The sequence below is a fragment of the Drosophila erecta genome, unplaced genomic scaffold, assembly GCF_003286155.1.
Source record: "Drosophila erecta strain 14021-0224.00,06,07 unplaced genomic scaffold, DereRS2 tig00000055-arrow-pilon, whole genome shotgun sequence".
Lineage (NCBI taxonomy): Eukaryota > Metazoa > Arthropoda > Insecta > Diptera > Drosophilidae > Drosophila > Drosophila erecta.
In genome coordinates, this window is record NW_020825200.1 from 21068216 (window position 1) to 21092568 (window position 24353).

At 38.6% G+C, this 24353-nt stretch overlaps 1 protein-coding gene across 1 annotated transcript; it reads left to right on the forward strand.

Annotated features, from left to right (window-relative positions):
* Positions 1 to 141: 141 nt before the first annotated feature.
* LOC6542071 (protein apterous) lies at positions 142 to 20505 on the forward strand. Its single transcript, XM_001970776.3, has 8 exons — positions 142 to 1246; positions 8292 to 8503; positions 8560 to 8776; positions 9397 to 9536; positions 17888 to 18061; positions 18117 to 18373; positions 18602 to 18798; positions 18865 to 20505. The coding sequence occupies exons 1-8, from the start codon at positions 1208 to 1210 to the stop codon at positions 19036 to 19038; spliced, it is 1410 nt and encodes a 469-aa protein (XP_001970812.1). The 5' UTR covers positions 142 to 1207; the 3' UTR covers positions 19039 to 20505.
* The last annotated feature ends 3848 nt before the right edge of the window (positions 20506 to 24353 follow it).

Here is a 24353-nt window from a genome sequence, read left to right on the forward strand (position 1 = left end):
AGCTGAGAGCGCCGCCATTTGCCACTACGTGAGAGCTGCGGGATGAGCGTGTGTGCAAGCAGGATAGCAGCTCATGCGCAGCACCGCTCTCACTCACACCGTCGCGCGCACATCACGCACGCAAACACACGGCGCACGGGGCGGTGGAGTTTTTTGGCTTCTGGCGCTGCGCTCGCACTGCGTCCAAGCATTCCCAGTTTCTCAGCTGCGACGGCTGGTTGTCCTCACGATTAGGAGCAGATCTGCTGCAGACTATAGTCGGTAGTCAAGTTTCAAATACGAGTCGGTTTTTGGTTTTGTAAGCTCTGCGCGTATTCGAGTTTTGTTTTGACTCGAGCTCGGCTGGAGTTTCGGTTTGCCAGGACAGAGCTGGGAAAGGGCTTCTGTACCCGCCGCCAGCTGGCTCTATCGAAGAAGAATCGACGAAGAAGAAGGGAGCTGGCGAAACGGATACAAAACTCAAGTTGGATCGGTAATCGCCAGCCCGGCCATAAACAACACAAGGGAGCACAGTCGCATACGCATACGCATACGCATACGCGTCTCTAATGCCTTATCAGTAGCAGGCATCGTCGAGTGTCGTAGGAAGAGTCCGACAAAGGCCGACCTTTACCACTCAATTTGGATCTGATGTGCCATTCTCGCGCTGTCTCGTAAATTAATGTCATAAATTAACTTTAGATTTTTTCCGCTAACCGGTGGTCGCCAGCGGTCCGAAACCGCCTTTGCCATCGAGATACAGGGGAGGTCGGTCCCCCATCAATACAAATATCCTACCTGTCGCCGAGTCAAGTGTTTTAGTGAGTGTGTGACCCTAAGTTCCTTAAATTACCTTGATGCTAAAGAGAAAGTTATAATATAAGCGGCAGTAAATTTGTAGTTTGTGCAATAAGAAAAGGCAATCCAATGGTGTCAATCTCTAAGACAACGCGGAAGTGATGCATGTCTGCAAAGTTATAGATCACGTTGTGCGCACATTTGTTTTCGGCGAGCCTAGCCGACCATCTAATTGTGACCAGTGTCAAGTGCCCCTTAGCACATCCAGCCCGGGTCTAGAGGATTACCCAGGACCAACGTAGCACCGCAGCCCGTTTAAGGAGGCATAAGGCTCGCAAAACACAACGCAAAGCCCAAACAACGACAAACATAACACGACCGACGGACATCATCCTTGGAAATAGACCTCGTGTCATTCCAAAAGACGCACATGGGCGTCTGCACCGAGGAGCGCCCTGTGATGCATTGGGTAAGTTCTGCCGTCGTAGCACATAAAATCCAAAGTAACCAGCGATAAGACTAAAAAAAGTCATCCAAAAAGTCGTCCCAGCTCATCCAAACGCTGCCCTTTGTGATTAATATTGATCTTAGCCTGGGTTACTCGGAGTTATCAATGCCAGACTGAAAGCTTGCCTATCAACAGACAGCCCCACTCAATATCGATAAGAAAACCCCTTGGGAATTTCAGATTAAAAACAGTTCCCAGAAGTGTTCCGTATGGTTCGTTCAGTGGCTAGTTCGTTCCTTAAAAAAACTGCTGGGGAGCGCGTTTACAAAAATAGAAAAATATCTCAGAAAATGGATCATCTACTCTTAAAAATGCAGAAAATGTTTGATAATTGACGTACCAATTAATATACAGAAAAATTATAATTTTCCAGAAGTTATGAGTTACGGCTTGGACATAGTCGTGGCCAGAAAATACATATGCAGAAAACAAAAAACACCGGAATAATAAAAGTTTATTTTTGAGTTTATTTATTTGAAAGTTGAATAAATATTTATCGGGTATCTCCGCGAACCAGCGTCCCTTCATGTATTCTTATGTAAATAAAAAAAACGCAAGTCTTTTTAAAAGTTTTCCCGTGCCATTTTAAGGCGGTTTGTCCTCTGAATTAAAAAATTTGTGTCCCTTCTTCTATTGCTTATAGTTCCTGTTCGAAGTTCATACAGACTGACGGACGGCCAGTTATCTTGATCAAGAATATATACATATATACCTTATAAGTTGGGAAACACTTCTTTGTTCATTTTACATATTTTTCAACAAATCTTATAGCCTGTTACGGAAGGGTGCTCTAATTAATTGTATGGGACAGAAATTTTTTAGTTTATTAAATAGATATCGCATTACTTGTTGTTTTAATAACCTCCAATAACTTTGAAATACAAATTTGCAACGCGAATAAGGTATTTTCGACTACGTGAGGATATCTGCTTAAAGTATTCGTAAATGTGTAAAGATATAATAATCTTCGTGCCAAACATTATTAAAATCGGACTATTAAGTAATTTAAAAGTTCGTCGGAAAGAGCAGAAGTATTCAATTTTTGCTGGCTACAACACAAATAGTATCTAATAGTACCTGCACTTGAAGATAGCGTTCTATCCCGTTTTTACGTCACAACTATTCATTTTGCATTTTGCAATGTGTAAATGTGCAAAAATAAATCACTATTCATGAATTTTCCAATAAACAAAAGTCGAGTTCAAACATAATTAGTGAAAAGTGAGTCTTTATAATTTTGGGGTTCGCTAAATAAAACCTTGACAGAAAAGGGCAAAATTTGTTGAATTTTGTTTTGAAAGTAACCTTCCTCATTACTTTCAACGCCTTTAAATAAATAATTTTACTTTGTTCCTTTTGATTGCAATCATATTGTGAATTTTTGAGTGTGTCGCAGAAACGTGCGCCAATTAGATTTGAAGCTTACATGAAAGCATGAAAATCTATACCATATAAGGATTATAGGACTTGAACACACAGCAATACGAGTGTTCTGTCGAAATCCGATAAAACGAAATGCTTTCGAATAGGCAATTGCACATGACTGATTCGAATTTCAGCTGGTCATCGTTTACAGCATATTCAAATAAATTTGGTTTTAGGTATTATATGCACCTAATCGAGAAATCAGAGAAACTTTCCTAGAATAACAACCCTTATAGCCAGTTTATTTTTATTGTTATCAATACATTAGGAGCCATTTTTGTATTTTAATTTCTCCTATAACAAGTCACTTAAACTAAGCCGCCCTTTATCTTCTTATAAAATATAAATAAATACTATTGTTTTAATTGCAGCCGTGCCATTTTTATTGCACAGCATAGTCAAATTTAATGTGATTAGACTAACGACTTTCGTAAAAAAAATAAGAGGGAAAGTTTGCTTGATATTGCGCGTTTGGCAAATTAACACAATACAAATGTTTTATATATTTTTATATACATATATTCAAAAATGATTTTGAATATCATGTTATTTAATATGTGTGCCACATCGTATTGTGCAAAGTTCTCTATTTCTGTAAAGTAAAACTAACTTTTTGCAATATGTAATGCGTTTTAAAATAGTGCAAGGTGTAAAAAAAATATTACCAAACATACTTGCAACTCTTGCGGTACTTCAATTTTTTAGATACGCTTCAATTCCGACATACTGTTTTCTGAATTCTTGGCAATTTTTTTGTTTCCCTATATGGGCGAGCAAGTTAGGCGTGGTCAAAGGACCTTAAAAGTGGTTTAATTAATTGGAGTGGTGAATTTGTTGCTCAGCTCGATATCAAGCAGCTCTACTTTCTGCATCAGATCGAACAATTTTCCTAATTTTAGCTAGCAATAAAAACAGCCATAAGCTTCGGTTTTTTGATCAGATCAGAACACCAGTTGTTTTTCTTTCGTGTGCTTTTTTGTTTGGGAGCCTGATGGCAATGTCATTACTTCGGTTTTACTGCCAATTATTTGTTTATATTTAACTACGAATATTTTTTTTTATTATATATTTATTAAGTGAAGAATCCATATACCATATTATTGTATCTTAACATCACAGGGTGGGAAATATTTTTAAGAATTACCAAACATTATATCAAAATAAGTGAAGTAGGAACATAGGTGAAAAGTTTTTACTGGTTGTCCAATTATCTTGGCAAAGCCTTGCCGTTCGAGACTACGAATAATACATATGTAAAACAAGTGTTTATTGTTATCTGGACAGTATCAACAGCAGCTGATAAGAGAATGGAGGTCTCAAAATAATGAAATGTAAAAAAAAGCTTGAAGCACAAGACGAAGCTTACACACCGCATTATTCGATTAGAGCCTTGTTATGGCTTGAAAAGGCCTAAGAATTTTGGCATTCATTCATGTGTTGTACGTACGTTTATATTATTTTCGTATTGTTTTATACGGCAGCTATATGATACTTGAACTGATACTGAACTATTCAAAAGGTGTTTCACTTTTTAATTAAATGGGAATTACTTAGTTCATATTTGTCTTCTTACATTTTGATACATTCGTTTATCTAAACTTCCAGTTAAAACTGATTGAAGAATTGTAAATGTTATATTTAGTAAAACTGTGATATAATATTAACCTTAATTTAACAATTGAGATATGAACAAAACATTTTGGGTATCCTTTACTTGTTCTGTATTTTACACGATATCCCTTACACAGTATGTAACATGAGGGAAAAGCGTTTCCAACCCTTGTCATATACTTATATGCACATATTCTTTATTAAAAATTTTCCTTATTAGCTTAGTTTGTCTAGTCTCGGGAGATTAGGTAGGCAGATTTATTTGAATTAAATAAATTTTCACGAACATTCTTAATCCAAAATAATGTACATGCGCACTCTTTTTAAAACTATTTGATTTTTTAAAAATGAATATATATATATACCTTGCCAATAGTAAGTGCGATTTTAATTTGCCATTTTGATTTTACATCAGCTTGCATGACTCAGCTAAACATTTTCGAAGGCAGCCCTTTTAAAGAATAATATCATTTAACAGATTATATCCCCTCGCAATTATAACGATATAAGTTCAACAGACATTTATCCTGGAGTTACGAGTTATCTATATTTATATTGTTAATATTTAAGCGAGATAGAATGTTATAGTCGAGTTCCCCGAGTTCCGTTACTCAGCTAGCGGAAGTGCGAGCGAGAAATCTCATAATTTTCTGGAATATCGTCAAAAATTGCAAATAAAATTAGGAAATAAAAGAAAAATTGTTCAAAAGTGTGATGGTTACAGTTTTGGGCGGTTTGTGGGCGGTAGAGTGGGCGTGGCTAAACTTTTTTTTGGGAAATCGATACAGATTTATAAAACTTATACAAAAATATTCAAACACTTTTCAAAAATTTTAAAAAGTAAAAAAATGTCGATTTTTTTAAAAATGTGGGCGTGCCAGTTTTGGTTGGTTTGTGGGCGGATTATGGGCGGTAGAGTGGGCGTGGCAAAAGGTTTTTCGGCAATTCACTGGAAATGTACAAAACAAATAAAAAAGTGAAAAAATATTACATTTTTCAAAAGTGTGGCCGTGGCAGTTTTATGCGGCTTGTGAGCGTTAGAGTGGGCGTGGCAACATTTGGAAATAAACTTGCGCTTCGTCTATGTCTCTGGAAGCTGTATGCTTAATCTCAATATTCTAGCTTTTGTAGTTCGTGAGATCGAGGCGTCCATACGGACAGATGGACAGACGGACATGGCCAGATGGACTCGGCTATTGATCCTGATCGAGAATATATATACTTTATATGGTTATTATAACAAAAGAGAATGCCATAGTGGAGTTCCCCGACTATTACATACCTATAACTCAGCTATTGGGAGTGGAAGGGAGGCATTTAAAAAAGGCGAGTTAAACTCGGCTAGTGATTCTGATTCATATACTTTATAGGGTCGGAAACGCTGTTACATACTTTTCTACAAATACCCATATAATCAAAAAGCGCTCGACTACACCGTTCTACCTTGTTTTAAACTATTGTTATCGAAATATTTCATTGTAAAAGTAGTTTAGACCAAAGCAAATGCGGTACAGAATAAAAAACCGTTTTGATTTTTGGCCTAGAATGACTCGATGTTGAGTTATCCTATCATCCACCAACAAATTGGACGTGGCAAATTCTTTAATTTGGTATATTTTGTTCGAAATATGAACTAAGAAGATACCATAAACGGGTTATCTGCGTTGTGTAAAATATAAAACAGAGAACATTTTTATTAACTCATGGCTCAATACTTTTTCTTGCAGTGTTTCTTTGTGTTCCTTTAAAATTATCTGGAAATGTTTAACGGGTTGCAAAAATCTGACTGAAATTATTATTGTATATTCATTAAAACCACATTTTTCAATATCAATATTAAATTAATTTATTAGTTATTATTAAATTGATTCCAACAGATTTTAGTTTTGGTCTTGGTTATCGACTTGGTTATCTTGCCCATCATTTAAAAGGTTCCTTGACGCACTTCGTCCGATTTTTCGATGTTTTTGATGATGCAATAAGTTAGCCTAAGCATTCAAGTCGGCATGTCGAAACTTTTACGTAAAACGGACATCCAAAACAGGCATCAAAACTTTGTACAAATATAGCTTAATGTTCCCCCTTAGGTAAAAACATGTTTCCAGGCCACTAACATAAAAATTGCACAAAAAATTTGTGTTGTGCAATAAGGGAAGATTTCTTTTACCATGAAAACCTGTCAGCCTTTTAACCCAAAAGAGGGTAGTTGGGGATAAGTAGGCACACATTTGCAATCTATTTTCGACTAATTAATCAAAAATAAGTAAACTGGAGCATCGACGATTCGTGCTGACAGCCTAGGCGCGGAGATAGGAGAAGAGATAGGGCGGAACATGTGCCTCACGGATACTCTTCTGCTAATAAAGTGCGACGCCATGTCTACATGGCAAAGGCACAACGTGTGCGATTTTGCAGTATTCTTCAATGAATAAAGCTTCAAGATGAGTTGCGATAGGAGGATGCGAGATGAGCTGGATGGATTCGGTCGGGAAGTCAACTAGGCTGATGCTGGGTGTTTCCCATATGTTGGCGATTCTTAAATGTCGCGCAGCGCTTTCTGGGAATAAGAAAAAGTTGTTTCATTTTAATTGAAAGGAACTTGTCGTTTCTCTTTGTATTTGCCGGCATCTATATTGAAAATAAAATGCAGCATTAACAAAAACATAACAAATATAACCCAGTAGATAAGTACTATCTAACCGTTACTTTGGCCCTTGTATTGCAGCAATCCATCAGCTTATTAAATCCAGAAACGGGCAATAGTGTTTATTTTGTTTTAATACGGTCACAACACTGATGCATTCATAATAGCCCAAACACCAAATATACTCGTCCTTTTGGACACAACTAATTTACTTTTTCAAACCGTCAAAGAATACGGCGCGATATGAGCAAAGGTATTAATGCTTTAATTGCAAACAATTCGATTTCAAATATGGACTCATTAATCTTCTTTTAGTGATTTTAATTACATGTAAGCAATATTATCTCGCTACTTCTTGATTAGTATCACCAATCGAGTCAATCTGGCCAAGTCCGCCGGTCTATCCGTCGATATCTAGGGAGCCGGTGCCGTTGTTTTGTCCATTGTCCGGGTAGATCTGCCCTTTCAAATCAATTAGTCCTTTCTTCCCCTTACAAACTTTTAAGATTACATAGATATCTATTGGTTATATATTAGAAATGCTCGAGCTTGGAAACAAATTACGAAATTCCTAGCAAACCGAAACCCTAAATGCAATAAGGTAGACAGACATTCATATATATAATTCATATATATAATTCATATAATTCATATATACAAGTTTGACTTACGACTGCATAACAGTCCATTACTTTAATAAAGGTAATCAATCGAATTTAAACTCTCAACGCAGTACCGTCCTTTTTTAAAAAATGCTATCTCTTTTTATCTTTTTTTGGCTGATGCCTCCTTTTTAACGGTCAGCTTGCAGCTCTATCAAAAACTAAAATAGCTAGAAAGTTTAAATTAAGCATTCAGTGAGGCCTAAGCTGTGCAAGTTAGTTTCAGAAGACTGCGACCCAATCTAACCTATAAACCACCCAAAACTTTCGCACCACACATTCGAAAAATTGTCCCATTGTATTTGTCTTGCCAATTTCTATATAAAGTTTCTCGAAAACTGCCACCCACACTCTTTTAAAGTATGTCTTAATAGTTTTTATTTTATTATTTGTATTGGAAATTACTATCGATAAGCCAGACGAATTTTTCTCTTGTGACCGTAGTTTAATTTATGTTTATAAGCATTTTATAGCATACTACCTGCGGTTATAACTTGAATATTGCAATTACGAGAATGTAATACTCTTTAAAACAAACCAAACTTGTTTGCAATCGTGATACATAGCGCACTATTTATAAACTCTCAAGCGTATTTTGTAATACATTACAAAGATTTATTTCACATTTTAATAGTGAATAATTTATTTTTTTCCAAAAATATAGCAGCAGAGCGCAAGATTTCTTGGGCCCGGCGCAAGGGAGAAAAGTCCAACACCACCTGTAGCACATCAAGGGAGCAATCAATGTGGCAGTGCTGCAGGTGCAAATAACAATCACCCATTGTTCCGCGCTTGCTCCTCATCCTCGTGTCCAGATATTTGTGATCATAGTACAAAGCCATTTGGCAACGCTTACGGCACCGACTCATTTAGAAGGTAAGGGATTCAATTCCACCCCAATCCCACCACTCAAGGCACATGCAATCCTCCAGCTACGAAACAGCCGATCGTGCTACCTTTGAGGACTCTGCCGCCAAATTCTCGATCAGCCGCAGTCGAACAGACTGCACGGAGGTCAGCGACGAGACGACGTCGGGCATATCATTCAAAACCGAACCCTTCGGACCGCCCAGCAGTCCCGAGTCCACAAACGATAGCAAAATAACGCGCAACCTCGACGACTGCTCCGGCTGCGGGCGGCAAATACAGGTGAGTTTGTGGAAGATAATTTCTGAATTGAAGGAAAAACATAAATAGAAAAATTTTAAAAAATTTAAAAAATGATTATGTACTCAGAAAAAGAGGGGTAATTTTAAAAACTCTAGTCAAGGCTAGCATGCCCGAAAACGTTACATGGAAGCTCTAAAGCCTAAAGAGTGTGAAAAAAGTTCAAAGGTTATTTATGCAATCATGGGCTAAGAATACGTTTTGCTACTTTAATTGTTCAATTATAAATTGATGAAACCTGAAACTTGACATGTTCGAGTACCTGGATCGTTGTATAACCGTTTTATAGGTCGTTTCAGGGAATTATCTTCTGGAAGGGTAGAGATATTGAACATCGAAAAATGTGCCCATCCCTTTAGTATTACAAATTATATGTAATACCCCCTTACCCCTCTGCAATACTACACATTCCATGTTTATATGTAATAGTACATTGAAATGGTTGGAATGAAATTGTAACTATTCTTCTTGCCGTAACATTTCCGTCACATTTCCTGATTAGAAGCGTCTTGCTGTTCTGAAAAGTAGGTGTTTATATATAGGACAAATCGATTGATAGCATTTTGTGATAAATACTTTAATATATCCTCCTCCATTCTCAGGATCGCTTCTACCTCTCCGCTGTGGAAAAACGGTGGCATGCAAGTTGCCTACAGTGCTATGCCTGTCGGCAACCGCTGGAACGGGAATCCTCATGCTACTCACGTGACGGCAACATTTATTGCAAAAACGATTATTATAGGTAAGTCACCAAGCTTCTGGATCCAGAGTTAGAGCATTCATTGAGAGAAATTATTATACCATACGGAGCTGTGCCTGAAACTCACCCACGGAGCCTTTGGGCAGCAGTCCAAAGTGGGGTACTGAAGTGGGTCTGATGAATTAGATAACGCCGAGACTGCATGCCAAGACATTGGCCAGAAAATGATTGCAAAACACGCGAGAGGAGTTTTTATGCACGCGGCTGCCTTAACGTCCCAACCCCGTCATTCTTTTGATCCACTGTGCGAAGGCTGAGCGGCGGTAAATGCGATCGCGAATTCGCAAGTGGAAGCGGACCGCAACGAAGATACCAACAGTCCAACGGTCCAATCGTCCGGATGTCCGCTTATCCGATGGCTGAGTGGCCCTGCGTGTGTTCTGCTGTTTGCTTTCCACTGCATTCCCAAGAACACTAGCTAGCCTGATCACGCCTCCAACCCGCAGACTCGCGGTTTCTAGACGATAAAAGCTGCCTGTCTGGGAGGGTTTCACAGACCGCTTTACATTCGCCCACGTCGCTCCTGTAGGAAACTGCAGCAATGCGATTTCACGCGTCATAGCTGTCACGCGAGCTTCTAGAATGATCAGTGCGAAGATTTAAAAAATGGGTTACAATTACCCAAAAACTCAGCACCCACCTGAAGCAAGCCCTCGCTCGCTGGAGTCTTCTATTGTGTAATTGTAAGCCTTTCTTCAGACTTGCCAGTCCGGCAGTGGGAGGTAAATCGGCAAGGCGGCAAGCGGTAGCAAGGGCAACACCTGTAATACGGATCCGAATAAGTTTCCCATTCATGAGTGAACGCCTGTTCTCGAAAGGCATAAATCGTATGCAAGTCACGCTCGTCACTCGTATTTCCTCTCAAATGATTCTTGTGACATTTATTACCGCTCCATATTTCAAAATACCCGTCGTTGTATTGGGAGTCGCAGTTGCAGCCCGTGACTGGGATTGGCTGCGAGGCCCACTGTATTTGTGGTCGCTATCCGCGAGTTGCGAGTGCTGCGACTGATCCCCAGATTCCAGCAGCGCGACCGCCGCGCTCCGCTGACAACCGCACAAGCGGGGTCGTATTTGGAGGGTTAGGGGCGCCTTGTCTTGTCGTACACAATTCATTTCGCCGTAATGTTTCATTTCGCTTCATTCCGGCGGCTTCGGTTGGTGCGGGGCATTATCAATCACATCGACTCCCCTGCCCACATTCCCACATTCTCCGTTGATTTATACTGCAGATGTCAAAAATGACTTCTCCCGGTCGAATTGGGGCAGAGCTAGGACCTAGTGGATATTATTTTAGCTGAATCTGTTTGGTTTGAGGGGTAGCGGGTGAGCCAAACCATGAATGGACGCGCATCGCCGCATCCACCCAAATAAGGCCATGTTTCGTTTATTTTAAGTCCACATTTTTTTAAGGACTTGTGCTGCGAAACGCGTTAAGGGAGAAATTCGAGTGGGCGTGGGCTTGTTCGAATAGTAATTAAGTAAGTACGTAAGAACGTATATTTATTGCCTGGTAACAAATCGTATTGATTTAATATGCACAGAATCTCTTTGTAAGAATCTTTTGATAAATTTGTCGCATTGGGATCTTATACTTCTGATAATAATTTAAATGTTAAGTAAACGCGCCAAACCAAAGAATGCATCAATCATCTTGAGCGGAACCTCTTGAACATATACTAAGGCCCTTTGCCCAAAAAGATAGTATCAATGCATGATCCGAATCATAACGTTAAAAGAAGATTACAATTTTATTTCAAGGTCTAAATTGTATTGTTCCTGTTTCTGGGAACCATTTTTGATTTTCGGGTAAAGTAAAATGTTAACCGCTGATAAAAACTACAAAATTTATAAATGTATCCTTTTTCGACATTATTTATTAGGAGTCTCTTTAATTCGTGGGGTAGGTTGTCCTTCAGATTAGTGCAATCGTATTTTTTATAGTTGGTTTAATACAGGCAGCTATTTTATTATTTCTTTAGGAGTGTAGAGTACGTCAGAAGAAGGTTTTTTTTTTGGTACATGAACAGCTTTAAGGCTGTCGGCTGTCGCATATAAAATTATAAAATTAAATTATTATCGAAAACTTCCATGTTTCCGTATTTCCGTATAAGAATTTGTCTTCAAGAATTTGGTTGCCTGTTTTGTATACCTGTTAGTCGTAGAGTAAAAGTAAAAAGAACGTCGAGATCTCAGGATCTATAAAAGCTAGGAGGTACCGCCCAGAGCTGCCACGCCCAGACTTTCAAAAAATGTTTTGTTTTTTTTTTTATTATTTGTCTTGCCACTTTCACATATCCCTTTTTTTTAAACTTCCATAGTAATGGAGCATATCGGACAGTTTTGTAGTTTCGACGTAGTGAAGAAGAGCACCAAAAAAGTGTGCGAAGGGTACTACTATAATACACGAAAAAACTAGGATCTGTGATCCAACGATACTAATGTTTAGTCAATATATTGTATAAAGCTCATTTCATGCAAACATTTAGAACCGTTATGTAGTCAAACGAGTTGATAGTAGAAATTTTGTATATGTTGATGTACATCTATCTCAACAGCTGAATGCAGATTTTAAGGTTCACCCTCCCATGGCAAATACTTGTATGCAGAAAACACTTTTACTTCTGGTGCTACCACTGCTACCACTGCTGGACGCGATCCCATCGGAACCCTCACCAAACTGGCATTCCACTATCGTCCATTGTACCTGTTTGGTTGCCATTCTTCTTCTTGTTGCGGACGCCAGCAGAATTAAGGCCGAGAAATAAAATTTTCGCTGTCCCCTGCATCATCCACATGTGCATCTGTTTTCTCATGTGTGTATGTACATATGCACCGACCAGTAATAAAAATCTGGGCAGCAAGTGCTTATCTCTCGCGATGATGTTGTGCTGATGGCACAGCAGATAGGACGGTTAGGCCAGCATCAGATTGCGGCTAGGATGATTTTAGCAACCATAAAGAATGTTTGGGGCAGAGGCAGTGTCATAATTTTTATTTTGTATGGCAGCTTTTGTATTTATACCCGGTACTCGTAGAGTAAAGTGGTATACTAGATTTCAACGAAAAGAATGTAAAAGATAGAAGTAAGCGTTTCCGACCATATAAAGTATATATATTCTTGATCGAGTCGATCTGGCCATATCCGTCTGATCGTCTGTACGTATGGATCACTCGATCTCTGGAACTATAAAAGTTAGAAAGTTGAGATAAGACATGCAGCTTCCAGAGTCATTTTAAATGTTGGCACACCCACTATATCGTCCACAAACCGCCAGAAAATGCCACGCACATGCTTTTGAAATTTTTTTAGATATTTATTTAATTTTCTTATTAGTTTTGTAAAATTCTATCGATTTTCTAAACAAATTTTTTCCCCGCCCACTCCAACGCTCACAAACAGCCGAAAACACTTAAAATTTTTTTTTCATTTTATTATTTTTTTTCACAATTTCTATCGATATGCCAGAAGACTGTTCAAATGTCTCATTCGCTCTTCCACTAGCTGAGTAACGGGTATCTGATAGTCGCAGAACTTGACAATAGCGTTTTCTTTTTTGGAACTGCAATCGGGAAGATCTTCTGTTCAACGATGATCCATGCCAAAGCTTAGGCCTGGATGGATGTGTTCGTAGACATTTAATCGTCTTAGTCAGCGTTGGGCACTCAACCAATTAAACGGAGGTCGTCTACAATAACCACAAAGCAGACTAGTTTAAAAAATATTTTTGGATAAAGTGTTTACAGTTTGAAAAAGTCAGCGAAGCGCAACCGTTTAATTGTGGTAAGTAAAAGCAGCTGACCAAGCATCGAATTTATGGCCTCTGAAATTCTGGCTTATGCAATAAAATAAAATTTTTACCTTGTAAATAGAAAGGGAGGTTAGGACCTAAAGAATTCATTAAATAAGTGAGCTTCAACGCCATAGCTGAAAAATCTTCGTGATGAAACTAAAAATCCACAAAAAGAAAGACTAGCCCACAACAATGGCACATCAGATGAACGATTCAATTTATGTTGAGTTTTTATGTTCTGGTCACCGCCTTTTAGGGTACCAAACAGTAGGCAAAGATCTCAGTAAAAATGTAATTTGATTATGTGGCTGAAAACAGCATGCACCTACTTCACACACTCTGATGCACAGCAATAAAGGTGGAGAAGAGCACCGTATTTATATTTTATGGTCTCGAAAACAGCCACAATGGGCTAAACCGGCCAACTGGGCGATTCCTTTTTTTTTTGAGCAAATTAACTTTATTATGAATAATAATTTAGAGCAAAGTGTAGTTAAGTGAAGGTTTAACATAACCAAATGATACTCTGACTATACATTTTAAAATAAACATAAAATAAACTACGCAAGGCGATATTCCACATACATACATCAGCTTGTATATGTGATATCTATTCGTTATTCGGCAAAAAGCCGAATATTATTTTTAATAACTACTTTATTAATTAGCTCGTTGAATTAGTTTATTAGTTAGTTTATTAATTTCTTTGTTGAATTCTTTAGTCAAGATAATGTCTCTACTACGACTCTACAGGGGTTTGTAATTAATGATCCAACATATTTTTAGCATAACGGTTGGAATTCGAAACCAGAACGAATAAATACAGTGGGCGTGGCAATGTTTTAAAATATTTGAATATTGTATTTGAATAGGCAGACGGACATTGCCAAATCGACGAATAAAGGGTATAAATATAGCACTGTAGATATGTATAGTACCCTCGACATCTTTTGTATGTCTTAAATAGAATAGAATGTATAACTAATGTATTTTATAGATTTTAGCACTGCGGTTTTTGTAAAACATCTCACTCGCATGGCTGAGCAACGGCTTTACTCGGTTTTTTACTGCGGCCTGCCTAAACAAACGTTCTGTAAATTGGTTTGGGAAACAAGAGCTAACGTATGTCGATTTTAACTTGCTAACTCATTCAAGAAACTTCATTCCCAGATTCGAGCTATCAGGCACAAACTAACAATAGGGTGCTAATCTAATCTTTATTATTTAAAATTATAGACATAATTTTATTGGGCATGGGGCTACGAGTCATGGTAGCCAGAAAACAAATTTTCCTGAATAGGTAAAGTTTATAAAGCCGTCGAGAAGGCGAAAGCTGCCCATAGATTCTATAAGAAGAAAACCTATCACTTCAAAAAGTAAAGTGGTTTTATTATTCCATACTCATGGGAGACATGATCGACACTAGGAATCTGTATGATCTCGACGTTCATACAGACTAATCGAGAATACCTGCCCCATAGTTAACTCGAATATAGTCGCTGCGTTGGGTGATCTTTTTGAGAGCATCCTTCTCTAGAGCAATTTCACCTTTTTCTTGCAGGGTAATACCACTCAAGTATATGAAACTCTTAGATCGGCCCAAAGATCTCAGTTGTAGTCAAAACAAAACCAAACACGCAAATCTTAAAATGCAAATAATTATTGTATACGTTTAGGCAGCATGTCGTCGAGAACCTAGAATTATCACCGCGGGACGTCATCATCAGTAGAAGCAGGGGGAGAATAGGGTTTGGACTAGGGGCTGGATGGCGAACGAAGCGCTCTCACGATAGCTGACGAATAGAACGGGAAGCCCGCCGCTGTCGGCGGTGGCGTGGTGTTGGGAAATCTGCTGCAGTTGTTCCTGGTTAACTTATACATGTGTAATAGGAAGAGCGAATCCCAGCGGGTGGCTCTTGAAACCTCATCATGCAAACCCTCAAAGCATTACAAATGCTCTCACGTTACAAACCTGGCCGGCCTGTCCCTCTTTCCCCTGCTCCTATACAAGCCCGGTGTTATCGCAGCGTCCACCCGGGCTGCAAGTCGCTTAGCACTTCAGCGTGCGTAGCGTTATTCATTCCAAAAGAGTTCAGCAGCCCTCTCCCACGTCCCTGGGATTCATCGAGAGGCCGCGTGTGGTGGTTAAGGGTTCGAGTGGATTTCCGTAGCCCTTGGCCACGAACCAGGAAAGCATTTGCCGTTGTCTGTAAAAAGCTGGCCTCATCACCTTTTTTTCACCTGCCAGTCTGGACTACTTAGATCCCATATTCAAGGAGGCGGAAAAAATAAATGCCGAGCTTGGAACCTTATAAAACAAACATACGCTGCAGTAGTGCCAATAATTGGAATGCATTTGTCAGGAAGTGGGAGTGCAAATATGTTTAAATAAATGGGCAACAAAATTATTAACATCACACATTAGTTTTGGGCGTTAGATTGGATGTGGCGAAAATGTTTTCGGCATATAGATAGAACGTTCTCAAACTAACTTGCACAGCGCAGGCAAGATTTTATAGTTCCTGAGAATTAAGCGTTCATACGGACAGACAGACGTACATAAATGGCCAGATCGACTTGGGTTGTGATCCGCTTCCTTCTACCTGTTTCATACTTCTCAACGAATCTAGTATACTCCTTTACTATGCGAATAAGAGGTATAAGTTTAGAAAATACAGTTTACCACACATGTAGGAGCACTGCACTATGCGTCGTTCACCGCAATTCATTTTTGTACATTTTTACCCTTCCAGAGTTACTTGCCATAAAATTTAACTTTTAATACCCGTTACTCGTACAGTAAAAGGGTATAATAGATTCGTTGAAAAGTATGTAACAGGCAAAAGGAAACGTTCCGACCATGTAAAGTATATATTTTCTTGATCAGGATCAATAGTCGAGTCGAACTGACCACGTTCGACTGTCCGTCTGTCTGTCCGTCCGTATGAACGTCGAGATCTCAGATACATATAAAAGCTATAGAGCGGTAGGCATGCAGATTCCTGAGGCAAAGACGCAGAGAAAATTTGTTAAACCGAAGAAAACTACCACGGTTAAACTTTTGAAAATTGTTTTGAAATGTTTTAAATTGCTTGTGAGTTTTGTAAATTTCTATCCAATTGCCAAAAAACTGTTTGCCATAAATATGAGTACTGTTAAAAAACCAAGTATTATTACTAAAAAGTTATATTTAAAAAAATTACTCTAAACGTGCCTTTAATAATGCTAGCTTGTGCATCGAAAAAGTCCAGACGGCGGGACTATTTGAGAAGCGCTAGATCGGAGCCCCCAAATGCTTAGACTGAAGGCACAGAGTTGGACGACACAAACTGGAAGTGGGACTTTGAGAGGCAGCGAGAATAAGAGCGACCAGAATGTGTGTGAGAGTATCAGATTTCGAGAGCTCGAGAACAAAATCATATATTAGGCGTTGTCACTTTGACATTTCGCCTGCTCTTTTACATGGCAATAATCATAATTCATTTTTCTCGCCTCCTCTGCCTCGCCCTCGGAAGAAGAGGCGTGTTATGGTAGTGTATGTGGCTCGAAATGAACTTAACTTCGCCGAAACTGCGGTCTGGGTCATTTTTATGAGTTGGTAGCTACGACCGCGCCGCCGTCTTCTGCATACATGTTTAATATTATTTATGGGTCTTACGTACCGCGCAGCAGCACAAGGTACATACACATGCGTACAGACGTACATGCAGATTCTCAAGGGCCTTTCTGGAGACGGAGTCGCACTGACTCGTGTAGCGACAAGATGTGCGACATGGGGATGTGACAAAAATCTTTCTGTCACATCCCAAATAATTTTCAACAAAATGAAAACACAAATGCGGAACGGTAACTGGAACGGGTACAAAAATGGGGAAGGGATGAAAATGCCATCGTCTGAATATGATAAATTCGGATGGAATTGATGTTGGCTTTGGATACAACGGATTTTCCGTTGGCTCGATTTTTCTGGGTATATCTCGCAGGATCCAATGCAGCGAATTGCGCCAATTATTTTGATTAATGCCAAAGAAATCGCGTGTCTCGGTGATTTGATGTTGGCCCTCTCCTAACCCCTGCACCCGCGTTCCAGAAGAGCGATCCCAGGGATTCCATTCAATCTGCTGGCTCATTTCTGACACGAACGCAGCGACTCCTCAGTGATTACGAGCGGACGCTGGTAATCTTTGATCTGTCATTTGCGAAAGTGAAAACAGTAGCCGGGAATGGATCGAATGCGTACCAAGACTACACCTTCAGCGTCGTCATTATCGTGGCAGGGATGGAAGGGACGATCAAATTGACGATGAGTAGGCGTTTGTGGGCAGTTTATTAGTCTTGCTTGTGTTATTTGTGCGGATGTGAACCTTCGGTATCCAGACTGACACAGGCATATAATTACTGGTCCTGTGGCTCTTTGGCTCTTTCCTGATTTCTTCAATAGCTTTAATGCCCAACTATTACGCGAGCAATGAGATCGATCGTGCAGTAGCATATTCTCTAAAATCTAACTGATATGACAACCCATATTATCGCTCACAGTTTTTTTGGAACTCGCCGATGCTCGCGCTGCCTGGCTTCTATCAGCTCAAATGAGCTGGTCATGCGCGCCCGAAATCTTGTCTTTCACGTCAACTGCTTTTGTTGCACTGTCTGTCACACGCCACTGACGAAGGGAGACCAGTACGGTATCATCGACGCCCTCATATACTGCAGGTATGTATGCCTTCCTAGTACGAACAAGACATGCCACTACTAAAAGAAAACGTAGGACCCACTACAGTATAGCGAGGGAGGGGGATACCGCCTCATCCAGTATGAGCGCCACCTACCCGTACAGCGCCCAGTTCGGCTCGCCGCACAACGACTCCTCGAGCCCGCACTCGGACCCTAGTCGGAGCATTGTTCCTACGGGCATCTTTGTGCCCGCGTCCCACGTAATCAACGGACTGCCGCAGCCGGCCCGTCAAAAGGGCAGGCCCCGCAAGCGCAAGCCCAAGGACATCGAGGCGTTCACCGCTAACATAGGTATGTTGTAAATTTCCAGCTCATTCTCGATCAGGTTGCCGGCCATAAAAGAGGCTACAGGCGGTCGGAGCCTTTATGGCTACAGCTCGGCAGATCTGGAACCGCCACAAAATCTGGATACTGGCGCCATTAGAGCTGCAAAAGCAACAACTTTTATGTGTCTGCCCCATAAAATGCGGAAAGTGCTGTAAAAATAAAAAACTACAAGGCTCCTTGGATTGATTGCAGATCTCAACACTGAGTACGTGGACTTTGGCCGAGGCTCGCACCTAAGCTCTTCATCGCGCACCAAACGAATGCGCACCTCGTTTAAGCATCACCAGCTGCGTACCATGAAGTCCTACTTTGCCATTAATCATAACCCTGATGCGAAGGATCTAAAACAATTGTCACAGAAAACTGGTTTACCAAAGAGGGTCCTACAGGTGAGTAATCCCACTTCCTAGATCAAGAAACAAGAAACAAGCACTGGCTGCTCTCCCTCTGTGTAGGTCTGGTTTCAAAATGCAAGGGCCAAATGGCGACGCATGATGATGAAGCAGGATGGCAGCGGGCTACTAGAGAAGGGCGAAGGCGCTCTGGACCTCGACAGCATCTCCGTGCACAGTCCTACGTCATTTATATTGGGAGGACCGAACAGTACTCCGCCACTTAACTTGGACTAACGGATGCTCAGGAAAAGCGAAAACAAAATAATAGTGTCAAAGGAACTAGGCGCTGCAATCACCTCCGACATCATACGTTCTTATGCCAGTTGTCTATTCGCGTGCCTCATTTCTAGTCCCGAGCCCAGTTTGAGTACTGGATCCGGAGATTTGTCTAGATCAAGCCCGGCTAACTCTTGAAGGCTATGGGCTCGTCGGATAGGAATCAATTTTTAAAGCATGCTTTGTGTACAACATCAAAGGATTGATTCATGCATACGTACAACGCCTCGGAAAGGATTGACTAACAAATGGCTGGCAGTTAAAATGCACAAAAATTATTTATTTTTGTAATTGCCTCTTGACCGTATCCAGCACTACACGTCTCTTCCTTGTCCCATGTTGTTTCTATAGTTTTATTGTTCACTTGTAAATATGTAATGTAATCACTTTATTTCAAACGACCCATATTAACTTGGCTACCCCCGTATTTTGTATTCTTTTAAAGCGCAGAATATCAATTCGAATATATAATTGACCTACCGGTCAATATTGTAAAACATTAAAAATATGAATCAAAAGAAGGTGGATTCTTTTTAAAATGACCATTACCGCTTTTTCTAAAGCTATTATAGTAATAAATAAAACAGCACTTAGTTAAATTACAATTTGTTTTGATCATTTTTCTAAAGTATTTCTATCATTTTGCTTGTTAAGTTACTCAACGTAAAAATACCAAACAGCAAAATGTGTGATATCTTCATCTTATAATGATCGATCTTATAAGGTCGTATAAAAGCCAAACGGCATTTCCGTCTGACCTGCAAGGATTCTTACCCTGATCTTATACCCAAATAGAACAAGGAAAACACGTTTGTTTAGTGACATGACTACAAAATACCCGTTACATTTTAAAATACATTTTCCTTTCCTGTCCTTCATCATATGTATTGGCCACTGGCAATGTTGTCACCAAGCTTTCACCTTCTGGATAGGTAAAATAAATTTGCTGTACATAGATGCCAATTTACGGTGCACAAGCGGAACAAAAATAGATATCAAATTCTTTTGCTTTTCTAGTAGGGGAAAATGATCCTTATCAAGAATTAATGCTTATTTTTACCTGTAACATACTCTTCTAAAGCAGGTTAGTATACCCCCATACTCTATGAGAAACGGAACCGATTGTGAGCTATAGCCGTCATCTTAAATGAACACATATACATACCTTCAGCAATACAACAGCTCCATCTTTTTTTGATTCATAAAAGTATAATCGATGAGATTAAACATTTGATGGCGTATATAGGTCAAGTTTACATACTTAGAGTATAGTGCCCAAAACGCGCTTTAAAAATATTAAAAACGGGTTGTTAAAGAAGTCCCATGGATACATGGATATTGTTAATATATTATTATTTTATTTAAAGAGTTCGCAACCATATGTATGAAGAAATGTGCGTAAATAAACTTATAATGAAATGCTGATCCATTCGTATTATATATATGTAACTGATATTTATTGCCCAAATTTAATAGTTAGAGACGAATTTAGTTTAGAGCAGTATATACAATAAAGTCCATATGTACATGTAGTATTACGGTAGAATAATAGCTTCGCTCAAGCATACGACCAAGTTCGTAAGCTATTAATACGAAACTGGCATTATAATCAAATCACTAAACACTGAGAGATTTGTACTTACAAATAGTTAACTCATAAGTCTTACCATAGAAGCTTAAATAAAACTTATTCAAGCAACAAGGAACTTGTTTCAATAGGGGCCCAAAATAAAATGAACTCACGAATGATCATTCGCATTTAAAACAAGAGAAAACTCTATAGTCGAGTTTACCGACTATCAGATACACGTTACTCAGCTAGTGGAACATTTTCTGGAATATCGGTAGAAATTTAAAAAAAATTAATAAAATGAAAAAAAATTTAAAAATTTTTCAAAAGTGTGGATGTGACAGTTTGGCAAATCGAAAAAAAAATATTTGCACGGCTAATAAAAAAAATTAGAAAATATTAACATATTTTTCAGAAGTGTGGGCGTGGTATTTTTGGGCGGTTTGTGGGCGTTTGAGTGGACGTGGCATGTCTTGCCCTTCGCCTATGTCTCTGGAATCTGCATGCATAATCTCAACTTTCTTGCTTTTATAGTTCCTGAGATCTCGACGTTCATACGGTCGGACGGAATTCTATCAATATTCCAGAAAACTTTTTAAATTTCACGTTAGCACTTCCACCAGCTGAGTAACGGGTATTTGATAGCCGGTGAACTCGACTCTAGCATGCTATCTTGTTTTATTTGGAATTAACATCGGATACATTTTTACATAAAAAATTGTGGTCATCTGAGGTGAAAATCAAAATATTTAGAGCCGTTTTGTAAAAATAGTCAACATTTACAAAAATACGTATTGTTAACTATTATTTTCAATGGACTTGTTAATATAAATAATACCATTAACATTTAATAATTCCCGGGTTTTCTAAAATTTTTAGAACATCTGTATGTACAGAAGGGAAAAAAAGGTAATTCCATTCCTTTCGCACTTACACTCCCAATTCTCCTGAGATAGTCCGAAATAAGTAAGTAATATAAATAAGTAAAGTTATATAAATAAGTAAGTTGAAATTTGTCAACTGGACTCTGAGGAAGATAAGGAAGAGGAATCGAAAAAGTACATCTCCAGAGATTTGGTATATACTGATTTTGGGTAAGCGGAAAAGTCACCAATATGTTTTATAACCCATAAAATGAACGGTCCAAAGACATTAGAATAAGACATTATTCTAATTCCAAGACATTCAATGTTTTTGCCCAAACCTCGTATCTTTATAATGAATAGCGGAAAACACTTTTTTTTTGCAGAGCAGTGCATTAGTTCAGCAATTTCCCTTTTTGTTTTTTTTACAAAATCACTTATTATGAGCTAAACATACCTGAAAGTATTTAATATATTGATTTACTTACAAAATTAACTCAAACAAATCGCAGAAACGTAGCTTGTTTCTATTATTTTTTCCAGCTCAAACACGTGACCACTTCAAATATCGCTATGTACCGCAAATAACAAGAGCGAAATCAACTCAAAAAGATGTGCACAATAAAGTACCGTTATCCACACACACTTCGTACATAATTAGTAATTTTGTTTTACATGCAGGAGCGATTCTTGTTTCTATTATTTTTTCCACCACTGTATGTAGATCTTAGATACAGTTCTTGTCCAGATTCGATAGGATCATTTGGACATTTCAACAGGACAATGCGCATATCCAACGTGCAAAGCACACAGAACTTCTTTTCTTCCTCGCAAACCGCATTTTTAGACCGAACATTAATCCAGTAGAAAACCTAATGCGCATCCTTTCCCAAAATGCCTATGCCAATGGAGGAAGGCAATTTAGAAATCTGAAAGAATGAAAAGATCCCACCATTCAAGAAGGGGCAAACATTTAAATTAATTTTATAGAAAACTTAATAACCTCAATGTCAGGACGTGTCCTGAAGATGTTAAACAAATATTCATTTTATGCTTATTTCGGTCATCTTAAGTGATTAAGATTAACAGCTTGAGCTGTTTGAAAAAATAATAGTGGTTCCATATAACTTTTACGCACATTTCTCCTGAATTAGCCCACTTATCATACCTCTCGAACACGGTATAAATGGCACTATCATAACCAATGTTTAATTCTGTGGCTCTAAGTAATAGTCGTTTTCAGGCCTAATTTTCGGTGTTCCTCGGCACAACTAGCAACAACAACTAGTGAGTCTGTATCCCTGGTCAAAACATATCTTTGCGACCACAAATTGCTCGCCCTGTCCAAACTTTTTTTCAATTTAAAATTAAGCTATGAATAGCTGATTATATTAATTATCCGTATGCTCATCAAGGCTAGGATTTTTGGGGTCAAAGCTAACAAAGATCACGTTGACTTTGGCTTTTTAGATTCATTCCCTTCAATATGTTCCCAGGTTACGTTGACCGTTTACGTTGACTCCATGACAATAGCGATATTACTATTCCAGATTATACAGAGCGGATGGTTTCAATCGAAACGTATCTACGATCGTTGTATATCTACATAAGTCCATTGAATTTCGGGTCATCAAGAGGGGAGAGCGAAATTGACCTTTGCATTGCCGCTTCTGAATACCACAATTACAGGGAGAAATTCCGCATAGCGCAAGTTTGTCCCAAGTTCCAAATGTTGTCACGCCCACTCTTACGCCCATAAACCGCACAAAACAGTCACGGCCACATTTTTTGAAAATGTGATATTTTTTAATTTTTTTATATATTTTGTAAGTTTCTACAGATTTTCCAAAAAAAAATTTTGTCACGCCCACTTCTAAGCCCAAAACTGTCACGCCCACAATTTTAAAAAATTTTATATTTTTTTATATTGCCATTTTTTTGCCACGCCCACTCCAAAGAACACAAACCGTCCAAACTGTTACGACCTTAATATCAAAAAAATGTTATTTTATTATTTTTTGCCACCTTTTACGGATATTTCAGAAAAATTTTGAAATTTCTCGTTTGAACTTCCAATAGCTGAGTAACGGGTATCTGATAGTCGGGGAACTCGACTATACCATTCTATCTTGTTAAATTATAATTAGTTATAGTTATACTAATACTTTATAGTTAACCTAAATATAATTTTTACATGTTCTCTCGGTAATTTTATAGCAAAAATTAATTGGTTTTTCCTCTGATTTAGGAGATTTTTAAGTGATTTACTTCTTAGTGGTTTTAAAAGTTCAAAGTACTTTTTCATCACAAAAGGTAATAGAACATGTGATGTGTAAACGTCACTTATGCTTTAGTCATTTTGGTTTGATATCAGAAGTTTTTTTTTGGGAAGATCATGAATTTGCCACCACACTATCAACACTATAACCAGTAGTAAACGGAGAAGCTTTAAAATAAATAGTTGAACACGGTTTCGAGAAATTCACCAAAAGTTTAAAAAGCTACTTGGTATTTCCATAGTTTCAAATTTTTTGCATTTAGATATAATACGTTTGAAAAGCATAGAAAGAATAAGCCATCCCGCTAAAACCAGCTCAGTTTTTCGAAAAGTGGTAGACCTAAATTCTCTTATATCGACCTGTTTAATACAAAAAAATGATTTCATGACAAACGAACAAACGGATTTGGACAAATGCGAAGTCAATCGATTTGTACTTTTAACAATAATTGACCCTTTCACCTTTTTTTCCAAAACCATAGATTTTTTCAAAGTATTGGTATGCAATTCCTTTCATTACCGTTAATATCGGACAACCACAGTCGTCTACGCACGCTCTCCT